Source organism: Xiphophorus couchianus, chromosome 3 (assembly GCF_001444195.1).
Source record: "Xiphophorus couchianus chromosome 3, X_couchianus-1.0, whole genome shotgun sequence".
In the NCBI taxonomy this organism is placed as follows: domain Eukaryota; kingdom Metazoa; phylum Chordata; class Actinopteri; order Cyprinodontiformes; family Poeciliidae; genus Xiphophorus; species Xiphophorus couchianus.
In genome coordinates, this window is record NC_040230.1 from 20,820,593 (window position 1) to 20,847,022 (window position 26,430).

At 36.7% G+C, this 26,430-nt stretch overlaps 1 protein-coding gene across 1 annotated transcript; it reads left to right on the forward strand.

The window, feature by feature from the left end:
- Positions 1-9,998: 9,998 nt before the first annotated feature.
- colec10 (collectin sub-family member 10 (C-type lectin)) lies at positions 9,999-24,603 on the forward strand. The gene is made up of 7 exons (XM_028009207.1): positions 9,999-10,276; positions 12,731-12,802; positions 19,795-19,866; positions 22,267-22,320; positions 22,586-22,681; positions 23,074-23,285; positions 23,411-24,603. Exons 1-7 carry the CDS (start codon positions 10,177-10,179, stop codon positions 23,645-23,647), a joined length of 843 nt encoding a protein of 280 aa, XP_027865008.1. The 5' UTR covers positions 9,999-10,176; the 3' UTR covers positions 23,648-24,603.
- The last annotated feature ends 1,827 nt before the right edge of the window (positions 24,604-26,430 follow it).

The following is a 26,430-nucleotide window of genomic DNA, read 5'->3' on the forward strand; positions in this document are numbered from 1 at the left end:
CTTAAAATTTTACTTCAGTGGCACTTTAGACCTCAGAGGATCACAGAAATAAATGTCTCGGATTTGGCTTATGGGACTTGAATTTGACACGTGCTTTAGAGACCGAAAATCTGGTGCAAATGTTTGAACTTAATGGGGATTATTTTCTAATACATACACAGTAAAATATATATTCATTATGTAACATCTACATTTTGGTTAGATTTATCTTGGCAAAATGTAAAAAAAAACACCTTTTTATTCCAATAAGCCTGGATCTCGTTGCATGTGTGGTGTATTTCCTGGCATAGACATTTGTTTTATGAACAGTTCATAAATGTACCATAGTTTTGAGGTCAGGATCTTCCCAGAGTGATGATTACCAGTTTTATCTCTTTCACAACCCACTGTCATGTTGAAACTCCCAGTAGTGTCCAAGATCCAATTGGGTACATGTTTATTTGTGGTAAAGCTAAAGAATTTGGATGTAAACCTCCAAGTTACTTTTTATTCCACTCGCTTTGTGCGGTGCATCAGTGAATCGGTCTCACAGCCTGATGCTGCCACCACCATGCTTGACAGTTGGCACAGCGTCCTTGGTTTCAAAGGGTTACCTTGACTACCCCAAACATTATTCTTATCATGGTAGCAAAAAAATGTGATCTTTGTCTTTTCTGACTACAGATCTTTTCTTTCTTTGTCTTTTCATTGTAAGCAACTGTAAATGTACAAGTTTTCTTTCAAAACATTTACATGTCTGAAGGTCAGGCATCCAAAACATACACACCACCTATCTGTTAAATGCTTAGAAACAAAACTCTGGTAAATGAATGACAAGAACCCCCAAATTCATGTGACCTTTGTGAGGGGATCACCTTTTTGATGTTAACGTACAAAGACAGAGTGGAAACAGCCTTATCTGTAAAATTTAATCAAAAACGTCTGAAAAATATACTAAGTATGTAAAGTATTTACGCTAGGGATGCATAGGGTGTCCTGGACGCTCACTTATTTCAACATCAGCCTGGACATTATTCTTCCAGTTAAACTGGTGCTTTCAAGCTCATGGTCACACCTGGAATGTTTCCATAATGTGCTTTTCCACAGTTGCTGCTTTTATTATCCTGAAAAACACAAGTAAACAGTCACATAAACACCTGCAGAACTGTTCTGTGCTGGTGATGTTTCCGTTATCCAGTTTTACCATGACAACATGCCCAATGTCTCGTACACACACACACACACACACACACACACACACACCCACACACACACACACACACTAATGGACTCACAAGGTGAAACCAGTAAGAGTTTTGCTGTCGTAGCTAGAAAAACACATAACAAGGCCCAAACTTGGCTCCTGTATTGTTCAGCTGCTGCTTTTGCGGCTTGCGTTCTTTGGAGCAAAGATTTCTCAGGAAATTACATTTGATTGAGATCCATGAAAGTCATGCAGAAAATATCCCAGTTCTTGACACAAAAGTAAAGTTTTTCTTGAGTTTGTGCCAGATTTTCTTTTAATCAAACTTTTCAGTTCAAAAATTGAAACAGTTTATGTAATGTGGTGTAACCACCCTGAAAGCCACAGTTATTTTTTTTCTTCCTCCAGCTGAATAGCTGGTTAATGACAACAAAGCAGACATTTGAAATACCAAAGTGCTTCTGTTCAGTACTGCCACATTAGATTTCTCAGTAATGGTGTAAACTCCAAGCTGAAACCCAAACTGTAAGCCGTGTTTGGACATGTGTAACTGTAACTCCAAATACACCTTTCATGATTTTCACCCATGTGTCAAAGATGATAAAAAAAACAAAAACTATTTTAGTTGGGTCTAGGATTAAGAATCACTCTTTATTTTCAGGTTTATTTTTAAGTCAGGGAAACTTTTCTATGATAAATTAAAACTGTTTTCAGTGAAACACTTCCCGGAAGGGCTGACTGTTGGATCAAATTCGACGAACATAAATACACATTCATCACTCTGAACCACAGCAGCTTCATGCTGTTTCCATGTCACACAAATGTCAAAATGGATTATGGTAAGAAAACTTGTTTTTGACTGGTAGTAAAAAGAAAGTACATCCTCTGTCAATTCTCGGGTTTTAACATATAAATGATCTGATCATTACCAGGTTCTAAAATGATTTAAATCTAACCCCAACCGTACATAATCGCACACCACAGCTTCCACCATGTTTTTATTTATTTATTAAACAAAAAGATGAGACCAAAGAGAATAAGTTCATAAAAAAAAATTAAATACACTAAAATACTCCGTATGTGTGCAAAAATATTTGAAACCCTACAATTTAAGATGTTGAGGTTTTGCTGTGACTCTAATAATGCCTATTTATTTTTAAGCCTGTGGAGTAATCTCAGAGATGTATTTTTAACATTTCCCTAATTGCAAAAGTTGCCTACAAATAAATAAATAAAATTATTACTATATCTTATAAAAGCTTCCTCGTTCTGAAGAAAAAAATATGTTGCATTCTTCAATATATATTTGGCCTTTGCCTGTAAAATGTATACAACAAGTTACAGGCAGATGTGCAATTTGTTCTACATGTGGCAAAACTTGTGAATAAATGATAATATAGTTTGGAAGTCATAGTCAAGACAGACATGCTTGATTTAAAGGAACAACATATTTTCTGTGATTTTGCATATTTGCCTAGCTTTGGGTAAGAAAGGTTTTTCTTAGATTATTTACACCAAGTACAAAAGGAGAATTATGTTGCTGCTAAATGTTCCATGGCAATAGATGAAGAGCTGAGTTTTAGGGCTGAAATGAAATATAGCGAATAAAAGTATTTTTTGGGACCACCCATGAGAGTCTTTCTAGTCTTGCTCAATCAGAGATGATGGCGTCTTACCATACTTAGATATTAATAATAGAGTAGCTATGAAATTAGGTCCACCTATATTCAATACCAGCAAAGAAATAAACAAGACAAAATGATTTTTAAAAATTGTTAATAGCATAATATATATAGTAACCTATTGCACATAAAAAGTAGCTTGAACACAGAAACGTTCATCTGCCTAAAGGCTGCTGACATCATTTAAACAGGTCAAGATTCACATCAAGTTTTTGTATCTTGTTCTTTTTTTACCATTGTTTGAGAAAGCTGGAGCTTTGTCTAACTAAAATAATTAGCTAAGTTACAGCTTTAAAATACCACAGAGGCTTCAGTTAATATATCATAAGTATAGTAGTCCAACATAAAACAGAACCTATAAAATAAAGCTACATCAGTCAGCCCCTCTGAGGAGCGACTGACCATGGGTGCGACTATCCAGGCAACAGAATGCGCAAACATTGGCATTTGCCACAAAGCATTAACAATAACACCAAACTTCTCCCTTTTCAAATAGAAGTAAAATAAATACATGCTTCGGTTGGGTTTCACATGCAGTGACACAGTTAGTAGCAGTGTTGCCTCGCAGAAAGAAGATCCTGAATCCATGGAGTCTTTCTGCATAGAGTCTGCATGCTCTTACTGTGTGGGTTCCCTCCAGGTAGTCTGGCTTCCCTCAATAGTCAGGAAACGTGACTGTTAAGTTAGTTAATCTCTTTAAGTTGTCTTTTAGGTGTGAGTCCCCGAGTCAAGTACTTTTTGTTGGAAGATTATTCTATTCTATTCTATTCTATTCTATTCTATTTAACATAGTGAGTGGGACAATTAATTTTTCCACATTGAACTAAGATGGATTGAACAGTTTTCTTCTTATCTCACACATCCACCTTAGAGATTTGTATCCTTCATGGACATAAAATTTGATTAATAACCTGAAAACATTAAGTGAAGCAAAAAAATAAATAAATAAATAATAATAATAATAATAATAATATTTTTCATAGCATTGTATGTCACGGGTGCCTCATAGTGTAGACGCAGAGCAAGCGTCCCACATACAGAGCTCATCAACGCAACCATCCTGGGGTAGATTCCCGACCCTGAGAACTTTGCTCCTTGTCTTCCCCATTTTCCTCTCTGCCCTTTTCCTGTCTGGTTATTGTCATTAAAGGCTTCTAGTGCCGAAAAGAAAAATCTACGCATCTCCTTCTAAACATCATAGTAGGTTTTTTTCAAATCTATCCTGAGAATTTTGCCAGTTCACATTACTGTCATTACAGATGTGGTGTTTATTATTGAGAGCACTTTTGATTGCTCAGACCACCCACACCAGCACTGATGTGCTGAAGATAACTGAAACACAACTTTAATTGATTCCTGGTGAGAACCATTTGGTCATGATGAATATCAACCCAGTTACTTTCTCTGGAAAGTGAAATCGTTAACAGCTAAGAGATCCATCACGCAGGGCACGACTTTGGTTGTTACAATTGCGTTTTGTGCGTCTACATGCTACTTTTCTGAGAAAGGGATATATGTACTGGTAAATACCAGGGAGTGCAGGCCTGGCTAGCCAATCATGACGTACACCCTCTACAGTAAATGAGTGCGGTTCGCACCAGAGGTTACATAAATGTTTTATGTGCTGAAGTCGCTGTTGACTGATTTGTCATTAACACACATGTGGGCAGTTTGTGCTACTACTGGTGCTTTTAAATACGAATTGCACTTTCAGCGTGGACCACTAGCCAACGGTTGTTTTGTGGTTACCGCTTCAGAGTCAACCCTCAATCCAGGAGTGTGAATCACTCTCTTAATTAGAGAATGCAGTCCTGAACCACATGTAAACAATTAGCCCTCAGGATAACAGGGTTCTGTGTGCTTGTGTGCATGCTAGACACACATATTTTGAGTATTGCTACATTTTCCAGACCTTCCTTCAAGTAATGTAACAGAGAAAGTTCAAAACACATTAACAAGAAAGACTCGTTAGATTTTATGGGAGATTTTAGTTATCTGTAGGTACATTGTTTTGCTTTTTCTGTCTGCAGCAGTATCCATCAGCAGTGAATTTCAGAAGTTTTAACATTTTATCATCAAATTTATTTTCTCCAATATCTCCTGTTGCCAAATGTTAGTCAGGCAACAAATAACCCCCAGAAAGTAGTTACAGTCTCTGAAATGTACCCACATTGCCAACACAAAGATGTGTTTCTAGTGAAGAGGAGATGATACACTGTTCAATTTTTTTTACAAAAAAAATCTGTGAAGCTTGCTGATATCTTATCCATCTTTTCGTATCTTTTGCAGTTAGCAAAAGATACTTGTTGTAGTAACCTGATTAGATCACCTTCTTCCACACGTTTGCTGCATCTCTGAAATGTCTTGTGGTGAACTTTGAGCAAGATTGTTTGCTTCTTTCTGCAATTACATTTCTCTCAACACTTTTTCATTAAGATTAGATTTGTAGTCTGTGTCAAGAACCAGTAAATCTACCCTAAAAGAGTCAGCGAGGTAAAATTGATCACATTCACTGAATACAAAGATATATCTTTGGGATCGCATTTTCTTAGAACATCTGACAGCAAAACACCCAAAGTGATCAGATATGTTGACCCCAACGACAGTTTTTATAAAGAGACTGCCCCGCCCAAATCACACCGTAAACTTTCCCTTACTCAGCTCTTCCCTCTTCAGCTGCAGGTGCAAGGTGAAAACTAACCCACTACTGGGAGGAACTAATCCTCCACCCGGATTCACAGACGCCCCTTTCCTCATACTCTTCTCCAACAAATTGTTATTTATTCTAAAACACTAGAATAACACAATAATTGCTTCAAAGGTTTAATGGCAAAATTAAAACCTGGACCTGACCTTAAATAATCATTCATTACATCTGCATGCTTGATAATTTTCTCAGTGAATGATTTTTATTTTATTTTTTTCTAAAAATGAGTTTTAGCGGATTTATTATTGACTGCTTAGCTTCTTTTTGTTTTTCTGTCCAGATGACCTCTTTGTTTTGTGTGGATGACATTGTTTACGGTTTGGCCATACTTTTTCCATTTTCAGATGGCCGAACAAAACGTTGTGAAATTAAATGTTATACACACATTGACTGTATTTACTAATGATGTTACTTTCTTTTGCATTGGATTTTATTAAGGGGTTTCAATTTTCAGATTTTGATCAAACTTTGAAACCAGTACATCATTTTCCCTCCACTGCTCAATTATGTAGTACTTTGTATTACTCTCTCGTGTCAACAAGAATCTCTTAATGAAAACATAGGGTGAGAGAATTGTGCTATGCGGAGAATCTTACAGCAAAACTTCAGATGAAAAATGGTCCACAACTGAAACATTTATTTAAAAGTTCAGCTGTATGTATGGTGATTACAATGTTGGAAGAAATATCCTTCTGTATTTTACACGCGTGAACTGTGGACAAACAAAGCCCTATATGAACCACTGTACAAGTGGCTGTACATATAGTTTCTATTATGCACTATATTTGTGGTTGCATATGATGAGATTTGCACTGGCAATTTTGAACAAAAAGCAAGTAGAAAAACAAACCAGGCTTCCACGTTTGTCTCTTGTTTGCAAAAGAAAAAAAATCCAGAGCCATAAAAAAAAGCATTTATGCAAAACTAACATCAACACATTCTTCAGCATAAAAACAACATAAGTTCATAGCTTGGAGTAAATGGTGGCAGAGGCCAAAAGAAACTGCTGACAAGTTCTGTCACTCATAGCAAGTCTGTAAAATAAAGGACATGTGTGTTTGGTTTGAAATGCTTTTCAAAGATAACCCAAGAGAAACAAACATCCCAATCAGCAATGAGGACTGATTAATGACTGTGTTCTGTCCAAAGTGAATCAGGCGCATTGCTTTGAGGAGTGCAGCTTTATAACTTGGCTGGAAGTCGGAATATCTGGTTATATTTCTCAGCTAATACTGGATATATCTGAGTGCTTTAGGTCTCCAAATGAAAATAACTTTAAGACAGGCCACCCTTTAATAGAAGCAGCAAATCATAACTTCCCTCCTCCATTCTGAAGGTTTTAGTTTTGCACAAATACTTTCCTCCGGTGGAGCAGTGGCCCAATTAAAATAAATCTCCTTTTCAGTTAAGAGCCTTTCAGTATTATCAGTCCTTCGGTGAAGGAACTGATCATGCAGATGCCCTCAGCAAATTTTCTGTCTGATGGGATTCATTAGAGATCCAAGGAAGAAGAGTCCTGTCTCCCATTGTCTAATTTTATGATTGATTAGTCTCAATGACTTCTCTGGTCTTTTTCCTTGCTCTACTAGGCGCTGTTCTATCTATGCATCCAAGACCTCATTGTGAATAATATGTATGTTTATTGTAACTTAATACACAGTAGCATCCAGTAGACAAGGTTCTGTGTTGAGCTGTATTCCTTTGCATCAGACTGTATTAATATTTTTCATCTTCTATCTACGATCTAAAATCTAGCATTAATATTCTTTGTCTCTTCTGTATTCGAGGAAACACGTGCTTCATATTTGTTCCCCTTGAATAAATAGAAAGCATGTGTTGCTTTGCATTTGTAGGATACTTGGAGTCTTTCTCATATTAGTGTCCTTTAGTGATGTAACACAGGTGGACCACATCTGTTTCTTTGATTTTCTTATTTCCTCACAAACAGACTCATTTTGAGTAATGACCGTAGGCCTGTGGAGCTGTGCATCGCATTTTCAGACTAAACTTTTCCTGTTGACAAAGGGATGTTTTTTTAAAAAAGCTATTTACTTAAAAGAGTGTCTTTATTTCAACCAAGATTCATGTATGTGCTCAGCAGATGCTTAGCTTAGCTTGATATAAAACAAATATTTGAAATATATCTCACCATTCCTGTATCATAATGTTAGCACTTGGGAGAAAAATAGTTTTTGAAATTGGCTCATGGCTGCAGTGATTAGAAGCTGTGCAGATTGGGTCTTCAAGCATCCAGTGAGTCAAAAAATGATAATAGATGTCGGCATGTGGGTTCATGTTTACTGTGACGGATGGGCAGTGTAGCCTATGTTCCCTCCTCTGTCTCGGTAACACTTTAGATTAGATGCTGGTCTCTGACAGAGAGACTGTGGTTACTGTTTGTTCTTGTCTTTAACAGATCATAAAGAATCTTCGCAGTCTGAGAAGATTTTCAACATGGATGTGCAAGGGCTAAAATGTAATCTTTTCAGCACACAAAACAGGCTTAAGTTAGAAAATTATTTACCAGCAGACGTCCTTTACTAGAAGTTCTAATTAGATATTGCCTAAAAAAGCGATATGTGCATTTCCACTGCAAAAAAAAAAAAAAAATAATGCAAGCCCTTAATCTAAATTAATCTCTTCAGTTGCCAAGAAAGGGGAGCTCTGTTGGAATTGTGCTGGGTTTTTTTTCATTGGATTTGGGTCTTTGCTTGTTTATGACTACACCCTCTGAGCCTCCATTGAGTTTATTAAGACCAACAAAAACTAAAACAGCTGACAACTGAAGTAAGTAAATTATCACTTGATCCTGTGGTTACAATAAAATGTTCTGCTAGCAAATTTTAACTCCTTGTGTTCGTTACATTTTTTTATTCACTACTTTTGTGTGAACAAAGTTCTGTGTGACTTTATATTGTGTTAAACATTTTAGAGCTTATTATCAACTATCTATTATAATTTTTAACTTTGTTATACACAGACTTTCACCGATTTCAATTGTCATTGTGTGACTTTAAAGATACCCTCGCTTCTTTTAGGATTAAGTCCAAACAATTTCCAAGTAGATTGCTAATTTGACTTTCCATTGAGCTTTTAAATAATAAATGAATAACTTTTTGATGTAAATATTGTCTGACCATATCAAAATGTTCTAAGTGAAAGCAGTCCCTGTGGTGAGATAGACACAATGACAAGAATGATAACATGTTGTTGACATTTCTGCCACTGAAAAGTCTGAATCTAAAGGGTGTTTTTCTGACTGCCTGATCGGCCCCTTTTGATGTCTATCCAGCAGTGTTAAGTGCTGGAGGAGACCTGAGGCAAATATGTTAAAAAATATGTTTTTTAAAATATTTTTTAATACTATCGCTATGTCATGACACTATGGTATGTGACAGATATTCTATGAGAAAGTCAATGTCCTCCTCCTCTCTGAGCTATTATAGTGATCTGCAAAAATGCACCACTCCTGGTCAAATACAACTAATCAGAGCCAGGAGGAAGGTTGTAGTGCTGTCTATCACACTTGTGTACACACTGTTAATGGCAGAGAAGCAACTCTTTACTGGAAAACAGTTCAAACGCTGTCCTCTGTGACCATGATAGCTACCATGAGCATTCATAACAGGATAATAGTCACGAATGCCGCATCCTTGCAGCAGAGAGCATGGATGAGAGTGTGAGCTGTATATACACAAGCATGATTGACAGTGTTAAAACACTCCTGTTTCTGATAGGTTCTTTCTGACCAAGAGACCTATCTCTGCAGTTAGTACTGGGACCAGTGGGACAAGGCAGATGAGTTTGTTTGTTTTGGGGGTTTTCACAGATATTCTGCCTCACACCATATTATGACAAAGTAACAGTTTTAACAAATATGTAAAAATATATACATATTTTTTTTATAAAGGTTGCATACTGTAGCTTTAATAATACATCTCTTTATTTTGTTTGCTGCCAGATTTGATGCTACATAAATCGTTATCTGGAGAAACACACAAAAATCTTCTCCTGATTCTTTTTCTGTAAAATCCCTTGTTAGAAAAGTTTTTAAAAAATATTTATCATTTTTGCAATGATTTTGATTTGTAAGAAATTTTTGGTTAATTGTGAAAGTAATTGTTTGGGCAAATTATACATAATTAAATAAAACTGAAGCACATAACACTATCTATAAATATTCATACCATCAAACATTCTACATGAACTGTAACTAATCATCAGTTTTATGCTATGTTTCTATGCTATAATTTTATGGAATAGACTGTTTACAAATCTTATGAAATATGCTTTGATTTATAATTCTGCTTTATTGTCTGCATTTTTTTAAGTACAGGCTGGGCAGACAAACAGAGGAATGCAGAGGTCTGCTCTGTGTTATTTGATGTTTTGACAAGTCACTGATAAGCCTCTAACCACCAGTGTGGATGTGCTTGCGCTTTAGTGCTTCTGTTTGCTCTATAAACCAATATTCAGCTCTCTTCTCAGCAGTAGGAGGTATTTTTTCTAACATACCTTCTTATCCAGGGCACAATACTGCCTTCTGGTTGTTAAAACAAACCAAATAATCAGGATCATCTTCACTAATCTGCAGTAGTTTGGCGATGTCTCGTCTGTTTAGGCTCTTTGCATTTCTTTCTGGTTTCTGCTACATTTTTGCTTCTCCAGACGTCTGCACCAACTCCCTCATACCCGGAGCTAAAGGTAGGTTAAGATATAAACCTGCACATCATATCATTTAGACTAGCTTTTTAATTACTTTTTAGGAAATGCGGGGAGAAAACAAAAGCAGCTCTTGGATTCAAGCAATATTTGCTCATAATTTTAAAACATTTTTATTTTTATTTTTTAAAACATACAGATATCTCCTGTAAAGTAACCCCTGCAACATTTTAGGGTTTACTGAGCAGATGATAAACACACCACGCTTTAAATATCCTGTAGTTTACAGGCTGGCTGTCTGCATACCGATCGACTTGAAGGGAATGCCTTCCCATGTGTGTTTTCCATTTTACAACATCCAGTAGCTTGCTATCCTGCTGTTTCAGACAGACAGAGCTTATAAAATTCAAAGTTGAGCTTCAGTTTCTTTTTTTTTTTCAGGCCTTTTTCCACAAACGAAAAACGTAGCCTGCAGCTCCGGCTAAAGTGAAAGCCAGCCAGATTTTTCTCAATCCATGCTATAAAAATCTAAAAAATGTTAAAAGGCCATTTATTACATTTTGTGTTCTTTTGGACAATTATGTTTAATATTTTCACTTTTGCAAACTCACTCTCTAGTGTAACATAGTGGTGACACGGATCAGAAAAGAGGCAACTGTATCATCACATGCACTTTCACAACCTTCCCCTGACTTCTATCTAAAGGCTAGAAAGTCCCATGGAGTCAGTGTGTATTTAGACAGCTGCCACTAGGGTGAACTGATTATTTGTACAAGACTCATCCAGATACGAGTGACCACAAGGTCAGTCTCCCACTGAATAGCTGAGTGGGCGTTGGACATGCATTTTTCTGTGTTCCATACAACCCAAAAAATGTCTTATTTATTTAAAGCATAACTAGAAGAAAAAAAATCCGACTCACTTTTTATTGCTTTCACTGGTAGCAGACTACATACTAAAATAATTTTGTCAGCACTTGGACAGTGTTGATATGAAAATGTTAACTTTATAAAAGAAGATTTAAAATGAAAATCACATTTTTGACAGAGTTAGAATTACATTCACATTTTCTGAATGTTGGAATACTGTCTCACTACCAACAAAAAGTATGTATGTTCCTTTAACCTTTGCAAAATTTTAAATATTTAAATATATTTAAAATATATTTTAAAGGGATTTTATGTGGTTGACCAACACTGATATTTTTTTTGTGAAAACCTGTGAAAAAAAATTTACCCATTCTTTTTTTTTCTACCAAGCAGACTGCATGGTAGATATTAATATAAAGTTTTCTGTTTGTTTTAGGTTCTAATTTTGAATGGGCCATTCTAACACACTGGTCCAAACTATTCCATTGTAGCACTGACTGTATTTTTTGCATCATTGTCCAACCTCTTCTAAGTTATCCCTCTATTTAGCTCCATCAGTCTTCCACCTCTGACCAGATTACCTGTCACTGCTGAGGAAAAGCAATGCGACAGTACAATGCTGCCGACACCATGTCAAGTAGTGGTGAAGGTGTGTTCAGGACAATTTGCAGTATTTGCTTTTTTTCTGATTAATACTCTTCTTAAGCCATATTTTGGTAGGTTGGAAGTAGAACCTTTTTAATTCTCAGAAGCTGGGTTGACCCATGAGATTTTCAAACTCTGGGATGTTGTTTTACAACCTAACTCTGTTTTAAACTTTAACTTTATCCCAGATCTGTCTGTTGTGATGGCTGTTCTCTAAATGTTTCCTAGGAAACCTCTGAGGCTTAATTGCTGTAATGATCCTGAAATTTCATTACACAAGAATGGACAGGAGAGTGATTTCGAGAGTATTTTATTTTACTCAGAGGTATCAAGAGGGTAAATAAAATGCAACCCACACTTTTTAGATTTCAAAGTCCATCGCCCATTTTCTTCCCATTTCACAATTGTGCCTTACTTTGTGTTGTTATGTCACAAAAATCCAGATTAAGTACACTGGAATGTAACATGAAAAATACAACAACAACAAAAAGGTTGTGGATACTTTGCAAAGTTCAGTAAATTTGACATGAAGAACCTCAGTTTGATAGCACACCTTAACCACATATAAATTTGGTATTTTAATGGTCTCAGTTGAAAATGATATACCTTCAGCAAATAGATTTTGCTCTGATTTCCTTCCAAGTATTTTTTTCATCAGTGGCCTGCCAACAGCATTTCTCAGAGATCTCAGTAGTTTGTTTCACTGTGAAAAGTTATTGCATTTTAACACAATGATAGCACTGCTATTAAAAATGTCTTGGCAGAAACTATATATTAAAATAGTATGTGTTGCAGTTTGTTGAGAGACTTGTGACAATACCTGCACAGGGATTCATACACAAATGTAATGAACCAAAGAAATTAACTGAATGTTTTCTTGGCCTAGTGCATGTGTTATTGCATAATGTGTCATCCTCCTAAAAGCTCAACATTGGGAAAAAAATGAATTCATGTCAGCTCAGTTTTCTTTGTTGAAATCCAGGAGATCAAGGTGATGATGGAGAGCAGGGAGAAGAGGGAAAGCTTGGGAAGAATGGACCACCAGGATTGGCAGGTACAAAAATATCAGTCACACACTCACATGCGTATAATGATTTTATTTTTTGAGCCTGTTTTTTTACATGCATGGGGGAAAAAAACATAATATTCACAATGGGCAGCAGTACCACTATATATTCTTTTTCTGGCCAAAATTAGAATTGTCCTATTTTTAGTTAAATCACTAAGAAGCTCACTTCCCTGTTGAAATATTTGGATTTCAGTTTGAATATATGAAAATCTAACTGTACAAAGACGTATATGGTTTTTTTTATTTGTTTACATTTAACATTTAGTAAAGGTCAGAGGACTGAAGGACAAAAAGGGGAAGTAAACAAGAATCTGCTTCCTGCACTGTTTTGTATGTTGCCAGAGAAAGATCAAATTTGGAGGGGAGGGGTTTGTTGTTTTTTACTAGGAATCTTCCAGCACTGACAATGGTTTTCACATGAAATGTTAATATTGTTTCCTAAGTAACAAGCCATAAATATAAATACTCAGGAATTACTTAAAACCAGACAATTGCTCCCACTTTATAAAACGAGCGAGGTCTTTTATTCTAGCCATTTTAGGCTAATTAGAATTACCAAAATTGATTCCATTTTCTAAATAATTTAAAAGCAAGCTTATTAAAGACTTGTTTCATTACTTTCCTCAAAGTCAGAAGTTTATTTGCTCTAAGAGTCTCTAACTTTAAACACTTTGTGAAAGATGTCATCATCTGACTGTGCTGGCTTCTAATTACTATTTAAGATCAATAGTACCAAGCTCTCAAACAAACAGCTCTCTAGTAGGGTGAAAAGAAAAGAACTAACCCAAGACATCTGGAAAAGACTCGTAGACCTTCACATCTCTGGTTCATCTTGTTACAACTTCCAGATGCCTTAAGGTGCCACATTTTTCTGTTCAAACCACTATAGATAAAAAAGAACAGTATGGGAATGTCTAATGTCTAGCCATTATACTGTCCAGGAGGGAGATAGGTTCTGGGCCCCAGAGGTGAACATGCTTTGGTGGGAAATGTGTGAATCAACCCCAGAACACAAATAAAAGGCCTTGTGAAGAAACTGGCTGAAGCTGGTAAAAGAAAAAAGTGTTATTACTGACACTAAAACAAATCATGTACTGACATGATAGGAAAGACCACTCAGAGGGGAAGAAGCTATTACTATAAAAGCAAAAAATAAATAAATAAATAAAAAATATGGATCAGATTTTTTCAAATCCACACAGGAATAATTATCTTAATCTTTGCAGATTAAGACAGCCCACATTCTACTTGGAAGGAGAGTGAGGGAATATTAAAGCCCTGAAAACACCATTCAAGCTGTGAAATCCAGCATCATGTTTTGTGGGTGTTTTGCAACCTGAGGGACTGGTGCGCTGCGTGAAATAGGAGAGAACATTATGTGGAAATAATTAAGAAGCATCTTAAGAAATCCGACAGATGATTAAAGTTTGGTCACAAACGCTTCTTTCAAATGGACAAAAACTCAAAGCCTCTGACAAACTTGAGTCAGTTACACCAGTTCTGTCAGGAATTGGCCAAAAGGAAACATGTGCAAATGTTTGACCCAAACCAAAAGAACAGACAATTCCACTGAGTACTGCATAAGTACTCTATGCTTCTGGATCCGATGAAGGTGTCTTAAAAATTCTGTTTAAAAAAATGCTCTCTTGTTATTTTGGTATTTAGCAATACGGAACAATTTGAGTAATCATCATTGACTGATTTAATGTCAGACAGTAGAAAAAAGTCTTGCATGTAGCCATCTGGTTTCAACTGCTTTGTGTCTTGTATGTACACACAAAAGGCAAACTTAAAGACGCAACTTTCAGACTTGTATTTACTCTGTGTCCTGACACAAAGCAATGAAATATTTCTCTCTGTAGCACAGAGCGCTTGTGTGTGGGTACTGAGAACACACCGAGAAGGTATGAGAAGTACACAAGAACCTTTTTCAACTTTTCAACTTTACGGACATTATTCACAACCTGTCATTATGGTTTTTCTGTCCGTACACTTACTGACAGCCATGAAAGCAGGTCTTTACAATGATTTTGTTAGTACACCATGTCGGCAGCGCAATAGATGACGCATGTATTCCCAGTCTTAATTTAGGCAGTGTTACAGGAAACAGTTGCTTAATTTTGGAAGCTTAAAAGGGAATCCATGACTCTCAATGCTCTGAAGGGTAACAAAAACTATTTGTTTGTCTAAACGTATTAGCATCAAAAAGCTGTTAGCCTTATTCTTACTGGATTTAGCAGCGTTTGTCCGTAAGTTAAATGGAAACATACACCCACGTAGTACAATATTTTCCCCTCTAGTGCGAAAACAATAGTTAATAACTTAGCATATTTAATTTCTTCTATTTCTGATGTTTGAATATTCTTAAGCTGCCTAATGCTGTTTAAAATGTGTTGAGTTGCACGTTTCCTTTGGGAATTGCACCCTTCACCTCTTTTATCCGCCAGCAGCTGGAGAGACCAGTTGTTAAACCAGTTTGAGGAGTTGGCCATTATAAAGTGTGACTGCAGTGATACAAAGGCCTGTTATCTGGACGCTCACACAGACCGTTTAACTGGCGAGCGTACACACTGCCAAAACAACATTAATCAGATGTTATAGACACAGAGGGAATGAGGAGAGAGAGGAGCCAAAATCAGTTTCTTCCTCTCGCAAAAGACAAAAACACATAATCGCTTCTCACAGTGAGCTCTCTGCTCACGACTGTGAAAACATTTTCTCTGTGAGGCTGCCTGCAAAGCATTTTGACAAATGATTCAAGCAGAATGTGATGCAAAATTTGTGAAAACTTCTCAAAAACAAGAGCATTAAATTGTGAGAAAGTGCAACAGTGGAGATGGAGAATAGTTTTGGAACTTTTTAATCAAGACGTCAAGAATCTTGTTGGGACATGAATATTTGTGAACATCGGATTATAAAAGTAAACAGAATCAGTCAAGGTTAAGGTTCTGATTAGATATGAAATGCTTTCTCAGTGGATACTCTGGAGTGAAAAGATGTTTATCGCCTTCCTGATTTTCTATTTTTGTGCATGTTTTTCACACTTAAGCGTTTCAGAACATCATACGAACTGAAATATATGTCAATGACAACACAAGCAAAACCAAAATGCAGTTTTTGAATGAAAATGTTTATTATTATGGGAATAATCTCCCCCAAGGAACTAAAACCTACAAGGCGCTGTGTGAAAAATTGATTGCCCTCCCTGTTTAAACAAAATTTAACTGTGGTTTATCACACCAGAGTTCACAGTCTCTAGCCACATACAGACTTGATCATTGCCACACTGTTCTCAATCAAGATATCACTTAAATGTTTTGATTGAGAACAAGGATTGAGAACTGTCTGACAAAGTGAAGTTCACCAAACAATCCTGAAAAGGTAAACATTATGCAGAAATCCAAACACAAAAATTCAAGAGCAAATGAGAAAGAAAGTAATTGAGATTTATCTGTCTGGAAAGGGTTACAAAGCCACTTCCAAAGGTTTACGACTCCACCAAACCACAGGGAAAGCTGTTATCCACAAATGGCGAAAACATGGCACGGTGGTGAAACTTCTCCGGAGTGGCCAGCGGACCAAAATTATCTCAAAAGCTCAGCAACGACTTATCCAAGAAGTTATAAAACACCCACAACAACATCCAGAGAACTGCAGGCCTCACTTAGGGCAAAGTTCGTGCCTCCAACTTAAGAAAGAGACTGGGCAAAAATGGCCTGCCTGGCAGTGTTCCAAGACAAACAAAATATCCTGCTGAGCAAAAAAAGAACATTTAGGCACATTAAATTTTTTTTCTTCTTGATGATCCCCAATGTTTTAGGAAAACATTCTGTGGACTGACGAGTCAACAGTTGATCTCTTTGGAAGATATGTGTCCCATTACATCTAGCGTGAAAGTAACACATTTCAGAAAATAAACATCATACCAACAGTAAAATATGGTGTTTGTAGCATGATGTTCTGGTTCTGTTTAGCCGCTTCTGGACCTGGAAGACATGTTGTGGTAAATGAACCATGAAAATCCTGAAGGAAAATGTCAACCATCTGTTTTCGTGACCTCAGACTGAAACCAACTTGGGTTCTGCAGAAGGACACCAGCAACTCCACCTCTGGATGACTGAAGAAACATGCAATGAAGACTATGGAGTGGCATAATCAAAGTTCTACCTTAATCCTATTGAGACGCTGTGGCATGACCTTAAAACGTCTGTACATGCTGGAAAACAATACAATGTGGCTGAATTACAACAATGCTGCAAAAATAAGCAGGCCGAAATCCTGCACAGCACTGTAAAAGATTCACTCCAACTTATCGCAAATGCTTGATTCCAATTGTTGCTGGTAAGAGTGACCCCAAACAGTTATGAGGTTTAGGGGGTAATCATTTTTCACACAGAGCTATGTAGGTTTTGATTTATGTTTCCCTTTATGATCAACGCCTTCATTTAAAAACTGTAGTTGATGTTCTGAACATCTCAAGTGTGGAAAACATATAGAATAATAGGAAATCAGGAAGGGGGCAGACACTTTTTCACACCATTGTAGTTCTTATAAGGCTGGCTGGACATCTTTTATTTGCATGTGTGTGAGTGTGTTTAAGCATTTCTCACCTTGTAAAGCCAATTTTTCCAACAAGCACTCTGTTGTGAGGAACCACTGCTCTTTCTGGGTAAAGCATAAATGCAGTTACTAAAATGAAAGGAAGTCAATGCAAAGTCGTAATATGCAAGGGCGTAGGTTTGGTCTAAGTTTTGGTGGGACCTTACAACTTACTGACCAACACCCCCCCTCCCCTCCCCCGTACCGACCATTTTTGACCAGTGGGGAGTGGGGCACCATATTGACTTAATAACCCCCTCCCCTCCTGCCCCCTCCCTATGTGAAAAAATATTACTTAATTAACAGACCTATTCTACATGACATTCAGTGCTGACCTTACTAAACACAGGACTTTACAACAAATGCGTTGCGTGATAGATATCTAACTTATGGGTCCCCTCACTGTACTTACAGCCGAGGTAGCAAAATAACTTCTAATGTCTGTCGTCCTTTTCTTTTTTGGTGGCGACATGGTCTCGGAGACTCATAATAAATGTCAAACTCAGAAGGAGACGCGTTCACTGCCAGCAACATGGACCAAGCTTCCGTTCCGCGTGTGGCCAGCTGGCCGCCGCCTGTTGCAGCTAATCAAAGAACGAAGAGCCACGTTCTTTGAGCCAATAGCGGGTCGTCATAGTTCATAACAGCGAATTTTAAAATGAATGCTACCACTGCGTAGTATATTGAAATATTAAACTAATCAATGTAGATTTTCGTTTATTTATTTTGTTTTTGTTAAAAAATACATATGTTTTGTTTTTTTTATTAATATGACAAAAATTGGTCGGGACTATTTTATATCCCTTGAATATTGGTCGTGACATGTCACGACCGTCCATACCCAAACCTACGCCCATGGTAATATGCATAGAAATGCTAACTTCGGGGTCAGGTTGGGTTATAGAAATGAATGAAAAAACAATTGAAGTCAAATCAAAGTTCCCGTGAAGACAAAAAGACACACTTCTGTGCGTGCGGGGGTGTGTGGGCATGTGTGTGTGGGGGTGCACACACACATAGGCACACATACATGCTCTGTATGTGTGCCTATGTGTGTGTGTGTGTGTGTGTGGGTGTGTGTGTGTGTGTGTGTGTTGCAAATCCTTCCAATAACAATCTGGCCTCTTCAGAACATCACTTAGTGCTTGAAAGACCATTAGTTTCCAGTTGAATAGTTTCCTGAGGAAACACTAGTTCAAGAGCTGGCAGAACGCCTCTGTCTGCTCTGTATGATTCCCACACAAACGCTCTCACTACCACAGGTTCTCTTTTTTTATCTTATTCTATCCTACATTCTAATTTCTGTTCACTATATGCAAAGCCATGGGGACAATTACAAGGTCTTTAGTATCTTGCAAAAGTATTCATTGAGCTTTTTCACATAAATGTTCTGTTTCAACCACAAACTTCATTGCAATGTTTTATTTGACAGACTTTTGTTTGGTTCCACGAAAGTTCTGGAAAACCATTTGGCGTCTCAGAAAGGGAAAAACGCGACCGACCCAAGCAGTTTTGGCTTTGGGGAGGGTGTGCAGACACAATGGAAGAACCACTTTGAGAATCTCCTCAATTTGGTCTCCCTTAAGGAAGCAGAGTCTGAAGACTTGGGTGAAGGCAGTTCCATCACCTTGGCAGAGATGCTTAAGGGAGTTAAAAACAAATGCCAGGTGTGGATGTAGGCATTGGACATAGTTCAGCTGTCATGATTGGCATGCCTCTTTATAATCTCATGGACCTCAGATTAATGAGGTGCAATGCTGCTTTCATCTTGACTGTAGAACAGTGGCCCAGATCATTACTCTCAAAAAAGTACTGGGTGTTTGTTTGGCCCATAAGGGTTTTGTGTATATGAAGAAGGTTTATAAGACTGTACCCCAAGGTTTTGGGGGGTGATGCAGTAGTATATCCCGTACTACTTGTTCCTACATTCTACTTGTTCAAATGCAATTCCATAATATCATACAAAAAAAAGAGGAAAACTAAAGTTCAATTGTGAAACAGTGTTTTATTAATTATTCAAGGTCGTTCAAGTTTCCTTTCAGAAATCAAAGTACATAGCATGAATGATAGCTACAAAGCTTACTTACTCCATAAATGTTTAAAAGAATCAGAATCAGTTCTTAAAATAAATAAAAACATATAGTTGAAAATTTGTATTGCCATTCTAACCCTTTTTAATCAACTTACTTTTAGTAGAGTTGTTTGAAGTTCTGTGTCACCAATATTTTCCACTATTATCTTTGAGGGGTCTGAAGATGAAGCGACTGAGAACAATTGGATTACAGACCAAAATTTAAATTAATTAATGCCATTTTATGTCTTGTCCGTTTCTTAAATCCCTAATTATCCTAATTTATTGTTTCTTTTTCCTCGCTTAGGTGTGCCAGGTGAACCAGGTCTTAAAGGAGAAATTGGTCCCACAGGAAAAATGGGCCCGACTGGAGAGAAAGGTTCAATTAATCATTTTAATTCCAAGTCCATGCCAATGTCTGTCAATTCCCTCTTTTAGTCTTCTGTTTAATGCTTTTGTAAAGACACAAAGCTTAGTGTCATTAGTTATATTTAGTGTTTACTTTAATCGGAAACTCAAACATGTGTTTGTCTTTAAGCAATCTAAAGAAGAAAAAAAATATCTGATGACAAATTATTTTCAGGTTTTATAGCCATTCACTGTAAAAGTCCCCAAAGTTTCAGCATAGTGAAACTTTGGGAAAATATATTTGTGACATCCTAACTGTCCTTGAAATCTTAGAAATACCCTGAAGACGAAACCCTTTGAGCTTTGATGACTTCTCTATGCTAATAAAATAAAAACAAGAAAGCAGAAAATCCTTTCACATGTTGGAACACTTAATTAGTTTAAAGACTAAAACAGAATTAATATGTAGCTTTAAATGGTTCATTAGCTAATTTAAAAGGACAAATGGTCCACATGAAGCTAATCTAAGCGAAAGGGTAAGCTTTATGACATCAAAAGACAGAAAACCATCTTCCCTGCAGTATGATGTCAGGCTCATTCATTGACCACGGTGTCTTTATTCCAGTTTTTATAGGCAGTCGAGTTCTCCTGCCTCTCCGTACATGCAGCGTTCCATGTGTTCATCATGTTTAATACTCTTACAGGAAAGTGACTCTGCATCAGCCTTCTCACAGAAGGAGTGAGGTCACAACTTTGGATTAACAATGAGACTGGAAGCCCAGAGCTCATAAAACACCTGGGGGAAAACAAAATAGACTCGGGATAATGCCAAGTGCAGCAGGGTTCAAAACTAAAACTGAACTACTGTTTTATGGCATGTTAATACACCCTCACAGAGCCATTAAATGCGGTGAATTTCCACATCTGTATAGGGTTAACTCGTGTTATTACCCAAGTCATGATGCCTTATAGCAGTATATCAGTAGGCAATGATTTTATTTGCTGTAATACTATACATTTAACTGCTCGTTGTGTTTGCGCAAAAGAAACTAATGACAATATTATAACTAACAACATCAAGACACCATTTATTTCTTTATATTCCTGGATATAACATTAGTACACATTGCTGGAATTTAAACATAAGTGAAAGTTTAAATCTTATCATTGTATTTATGCCAGGAGGTTCAAACTGTAACCTTTCCACCCCAGCCCAAACGGAGCTGTGCAGGTGTCACATGTCACTCTTCTGTTCCTCATCCATAATTAGTAGGCCATTGTTATGTTTGAACAGCAAATCACTTCCCCAAACCTTACAACTGCCACTTGGGTTAATTTCCACTGTGAAGCTGCAACATGAGTGAATAGACATTAACAATAGAAACAAAACAATTCTATTGTTTTGTTTCTATTGTTTCTATTTGAACTTTTCAAACACAAATTTGAAAAGTTCAAATTTGTGTTTAAGAGCTGTAGATTGTATTTGAACTATTGTAACGTAAGGTGCAGTGGGATGGTTCCTGACCAAGGTAAATCTGCAAGGGTGAGCAGTGAGTTTTAAGAATGACCCTGCCATCTGCTGGTGAAATTGAGATACCACATAAGCCCTATGTTTGTTTGTTTTTTAAATATTGATTGGATTTTTTATATATATATTTTGTTACTTTACAGATTCAGTGTATTTTATTGTCTTTTTTATTTGTGCTACACCAACACATAGTCGGGCATATAGGGAAGTGGAAGATTAATGATACACAGTCAATGTTTTTTCTTATAAAACAGCTGCGGCCCTCTTGATGCTGATATCTTAAGATACAATCCAGTGTAACCTGTTGTCTTTAGAATAATCAAAATATGCAGGAGCAGTAGAAATCGACAACTTAGGTGCAAGGTCCTGTTGACAAGACAGTGCCAAGACATTACAAAAATAAAGTCAAAGGAAGGCTGTTTTAAGATTGTCACAAGTTATGTTAGGGACAGGGCAAACATGGAAGGAGATTTTTGGTTCAGAAGAGACAGATGTTGAATCTCTGGGCATATCTGCAATTACTGTGTGTTTGTTGTACACTGGCTGCCCATCACCCTGAGTGAACTATTCCTACATTAAAATATGTTTGTAGCTGGCTAATAGCATTATGTTGTGGACATAATTTCTTCAGCAGCATCAGGGAAGCTGATCAGAGTTGATATAAAGGCTGAACAAAGAGCTATATTCAATAGAGGATCTAAGTGTAGACTCAGGGGGGAATTAACACTAATTCATGCAACACATTTCAGATTTGTTTTCAGAAAATTGTTGAATGTCAGGTATGTTTTTCAAATATAGAACTATAACACACATAACAGAAAATGTTCAATGGGGTAGGCATACTGTCACAAAGCACAATTTCTTTAAAATGGCTGCGCATTTGTGATTTTTATCAATCTTCAGGTGACAAAGGTCTTAAAGGTTTTGATGGACCAGTCGGGCTCAAAGGACAAACTGGTGAGAAAAATTCAAACAGACACCCTTTATTTCAATCATGTTTGTGTGTAAATTTAATTTTAAATATTCTGGACTTCAATTAGTATTTCTATTAGATACTTTCATACTCTACAGTCTTCCCTTCTTATATATCTATTTTTTACCTTCTGACAAAAATGATCAATTATATATACCGTATATATATATAATTTGAGGCAGTAGATTAGTTATTACAATTATTTGATAAAACACAGTAAGTTGTGATAATGCTTATTTTATCTACCAGGTGCAACGTGTGACTGTGGGAGGTACAGGAAGGTGGTTGGACAGCTTGATGAGAACGTAGGGAAGCTGAGGAACACTCTTAAGTTTGTGAAGAACGGTGAGTTGTCAGTGAGAACCTTTAGCCAAACATATTGAGAGAAATGCTAAGATAAAGTTAAACCATCTTCCCATGTGATTTCTGCATTAGGTATTTTTGTTTTTACAAGCATAATCTTGTCATGGGGTTCAATCAAATCTTGACAAAATGCAAATGCTTTCTCCTGTATAATGTGTCCTAAAACAGTATAGCTGGATTTGATGAAAATATTCCCAGTATCCCTCCACATTGCTGTCTGAGGATTTACAATTATTTGCTATATAATGTGTGAAGACTTACTATTATTTGAGTAAATTTATCATCTTTGGGAATTATGATAAAATAAATTATACTAAAATAAATGATTCATTCCTAAATTGACTCAAATTATTCTGAAAATCTTTCCCGTTCAGTTTTGCTGGGCTTGAAGGAGACAGAGGACAGATATTACCTGCTTGTGAAGGAGCCCAAGAAGTTCAGAAAGGCTTCCATGAACTGCAAGCTAAGGGGAGGCACGCTGGCCATGCCAAAAACTAACAACATCAACCAGCTCATGGCAGACTACATCAATCAGGCAGGGCTGACAAGGGTTTATGTGGGAGTGCAGCCTCAGAGCAAAGACACAGTAAGTGTTTACGACCTCCAGGTAGAAACAGCGACAGTGATGCTAATTTTAAAGACGGCACATTTTATGTTGTGTGGATTGTTAAATTACAAGAAGATTTTTTTTGCTTTTTTTTTTTTTTTAAGAATGGAACTGGAAGTTATATTTATGCAGACTCCACCCCTCTGCGGGAGTTTGCGGTTTGGAGCCAGGAAGAGCTGCTATATTCCACATCATCTCCAGCCACCAACGTCAGCTGCGTGGAGCTGCTCAACACTGGGACATGGAATAAAGTGGAGTGTGAAACTCCCCTGTTCTTCATCTGTGAGTTCCCAAAGAGCAGGAGAAGAGGCAGAGGAGGAACGGCTGCTTCCACTTCATAATGACATTTAAAATTAAGGAATATCAATATAACTAGTTTGCTGTTTTTGTCCACAGATACAGAAAGTGATAGCAAAGAGTTGCCCTTGCTTAAAGCGGGATTGAAAGAAGTGCTGAGACAAATTCAGTCACTTTTAATAACATTATCTGAAATATGCAATTCAACAAAACATTTACTTTATTGTTAGACAGGAAAATATGCATTTAGTATGGGGATTTCTTTTCAAATGTCATAATTGTTAATAGTTTTTAGTGCTGTTGTCATGTTTTAATTATCTGTAATTTACATTATGTCTGGCATCACAAAATAAGGGATACATTTAATACAAACATGGGTTGCCTTTCAACTAACTTTACTCATACACTGCTTCATTCACGAGCTGCTGTATCCTGTTTATGCTCCTGAGGGACAGCACAGCTACAACTAGAGGTTGGTCTTTATTCCTGCTTTAAAATCAAGTTTAACAGTAAAGCACAAGATAACTGAGTTCAACATATGCAAGCAGAAAAAGGCAGTCTGTCAAAACCACCACATCCAAAAAGGAAATAAAAAGCTAATTTATCAAGTTTCAACACCTGACCCATACCATCCAATGTATAACAACAATGACTGTTGTTGGTTGATGATGGCCAGGGGCTGTTAATAACAAAATCTAAGCAGCATTCTGCTTCTACCAAGATTTTACAGCAAGACCTGGACAAGTCTCACACACATCAGCAGGTGGCCAGAACTGATGGCAAGATTTTGTCTTCTTCTGGGTTTTACTTTGTAATGCACAGATACATATATTTGAATAATGATAGCGTCACATGAGTTGCATGAGAAATTTGTACAGTACTTTTAAATAAGTGTCATTGTAGATCTTTGGAACCTTAATAATTGTAGTCAAATAAATAAAGCAGAGCCACTGTTTGACTTTATTAAGGTGTCAATAAATTTGTACTCAGTTTTCTGCTATTTTCTATTTTCCTGTGAAGTATATGATGTGTGACACAAAGACCCATTGTCTTAAGAGCAAATAATTGCAATGTTTAAATCAACAGAAAGACCTTTTTTACTCAGGAAGTACTAATGTTAACATGAAGATTTTGCTAAACACTACTTGAATTTAATTTCAAGTCATGGTGACTGAGATGAAACAAAGATTAAACCTTTTAGCAAGAAACTCTCCGGATGGCCGGAAAGTACTAATATAAATAAAAACACTAATTTGAATATGGGGTTGGATCTGTGATGCTGTAGGTATTTCTCCTCTGTAGCTCTGGAAAGATCATCAGAGTTATCATGAATGCTTTAAAATTTCAGGGCAGGTAAATAAAAAGTCTTCTGTCAGAAAACTGGTACTGCAAGTACTTGCTTAAAGAACATTTTATTTGTCAGGTGTATATTAGTCTTCATTTGAAGACATTTGCTCACTTCACCTTGCAAAGATTCTGTAATTCTATGAGGTTGAGGGCATAGATTTTGTTAACATTTCTCTTCAGGCAGCCCCATATATTTGACAAAATTCTGTACAATGGCAATCCCATTCCCAAATTACACTTACCAAAAATATTACAGCTCTTTTAGTTTCTGTCAGCCTCTTGACAGCCTTCCTGATCGTTTTCCATCGTGTTTTTTTGTTTGTTTGTTTGTTGGCTTCTTAGTTATAGAGAAATTTGAATTTTAATAATGAATAGATGACTACCTTAACTGCTGTAATGTTTTTGTGCCAATCTCCTGACTGATACCTTTGTACAGTAAGATGATTTTAACTTTAGGTGACCTCTATGCAAACCTTGACTTTCAAAATGTGCTTCATCAAGGTTTGGCATACTTTTACATGTGACTCCATCTTATTTTTGCATTCAATGCTGTGATCCATTTGGCATTTGACAATATGTAAAGAGGTAACAGTTTAGGTCCAAAAAATATTTTGCACAGTTTTTGTATTTGAAGAGGGGCTTTTGGAGAGCCACTGAGCTAAATGTGTTTCTTCTAGAAGCACAACAGCCTCAAATATGTCACTTAAGATTCTCCTAATGGGTTAAAGCCTATATAAAAAGAGCGAATAACATAGAAACTCACAGGCCTTCTACAGGCTAACTAGGAGGTTGAATTAATTTGAATAGGTTTCCACACGAAAACGAGCCGTGCCCTTTCAGAGGTTATATCAACACTGTCTCACATAACCTAGATAATCATTAACTGTGACTTAAGATAGAACGCTGCTATTCTCAACAGTACTCCTCCCTTTTCTTTTCAAAGAATACAACGAATCATAAAAACTTCATTCTTTTCATAAAATACATTTTCTTTACTGTAAATGCATGAACAAGTGTAGTCTGTTTCCAATCAATACTCTTCCCAAAGCTCAGCCCTCAAACTTATTTACTTACAACATGTCTGTGCTTCTCACTGCTTCTGCATGTTGAAGTTTAAGCAGATCTCTCTCATTGTCTCTCAGCTTTCATGTAATTTAACGTCAAGCAGGATATTTAGAGGGGGAAAGTTAGATCTGGGGCCTTATCTGCTGGCAGATGTAATAGTTCACTAAGAGAATAAAGTGTTCTAACTGGAAACTGCTGCCTTCACTTGGAGTTGGATTAAAGATCAGCAAGTGAAGGCAGCAAGCCTTTACAATATTAAAGCAGTATTGTCCTGTGTTGAGATAGAGGTTGTGGAATTATCCAAATAATTAACTTAGTTATTTGCTCACAAAATTTATTGTGAAATGTATGTTAGGTATGAAGAAATGGAAGCAATGTAATTACTTCAACAGAGTAACTACATTCCATTTAAATG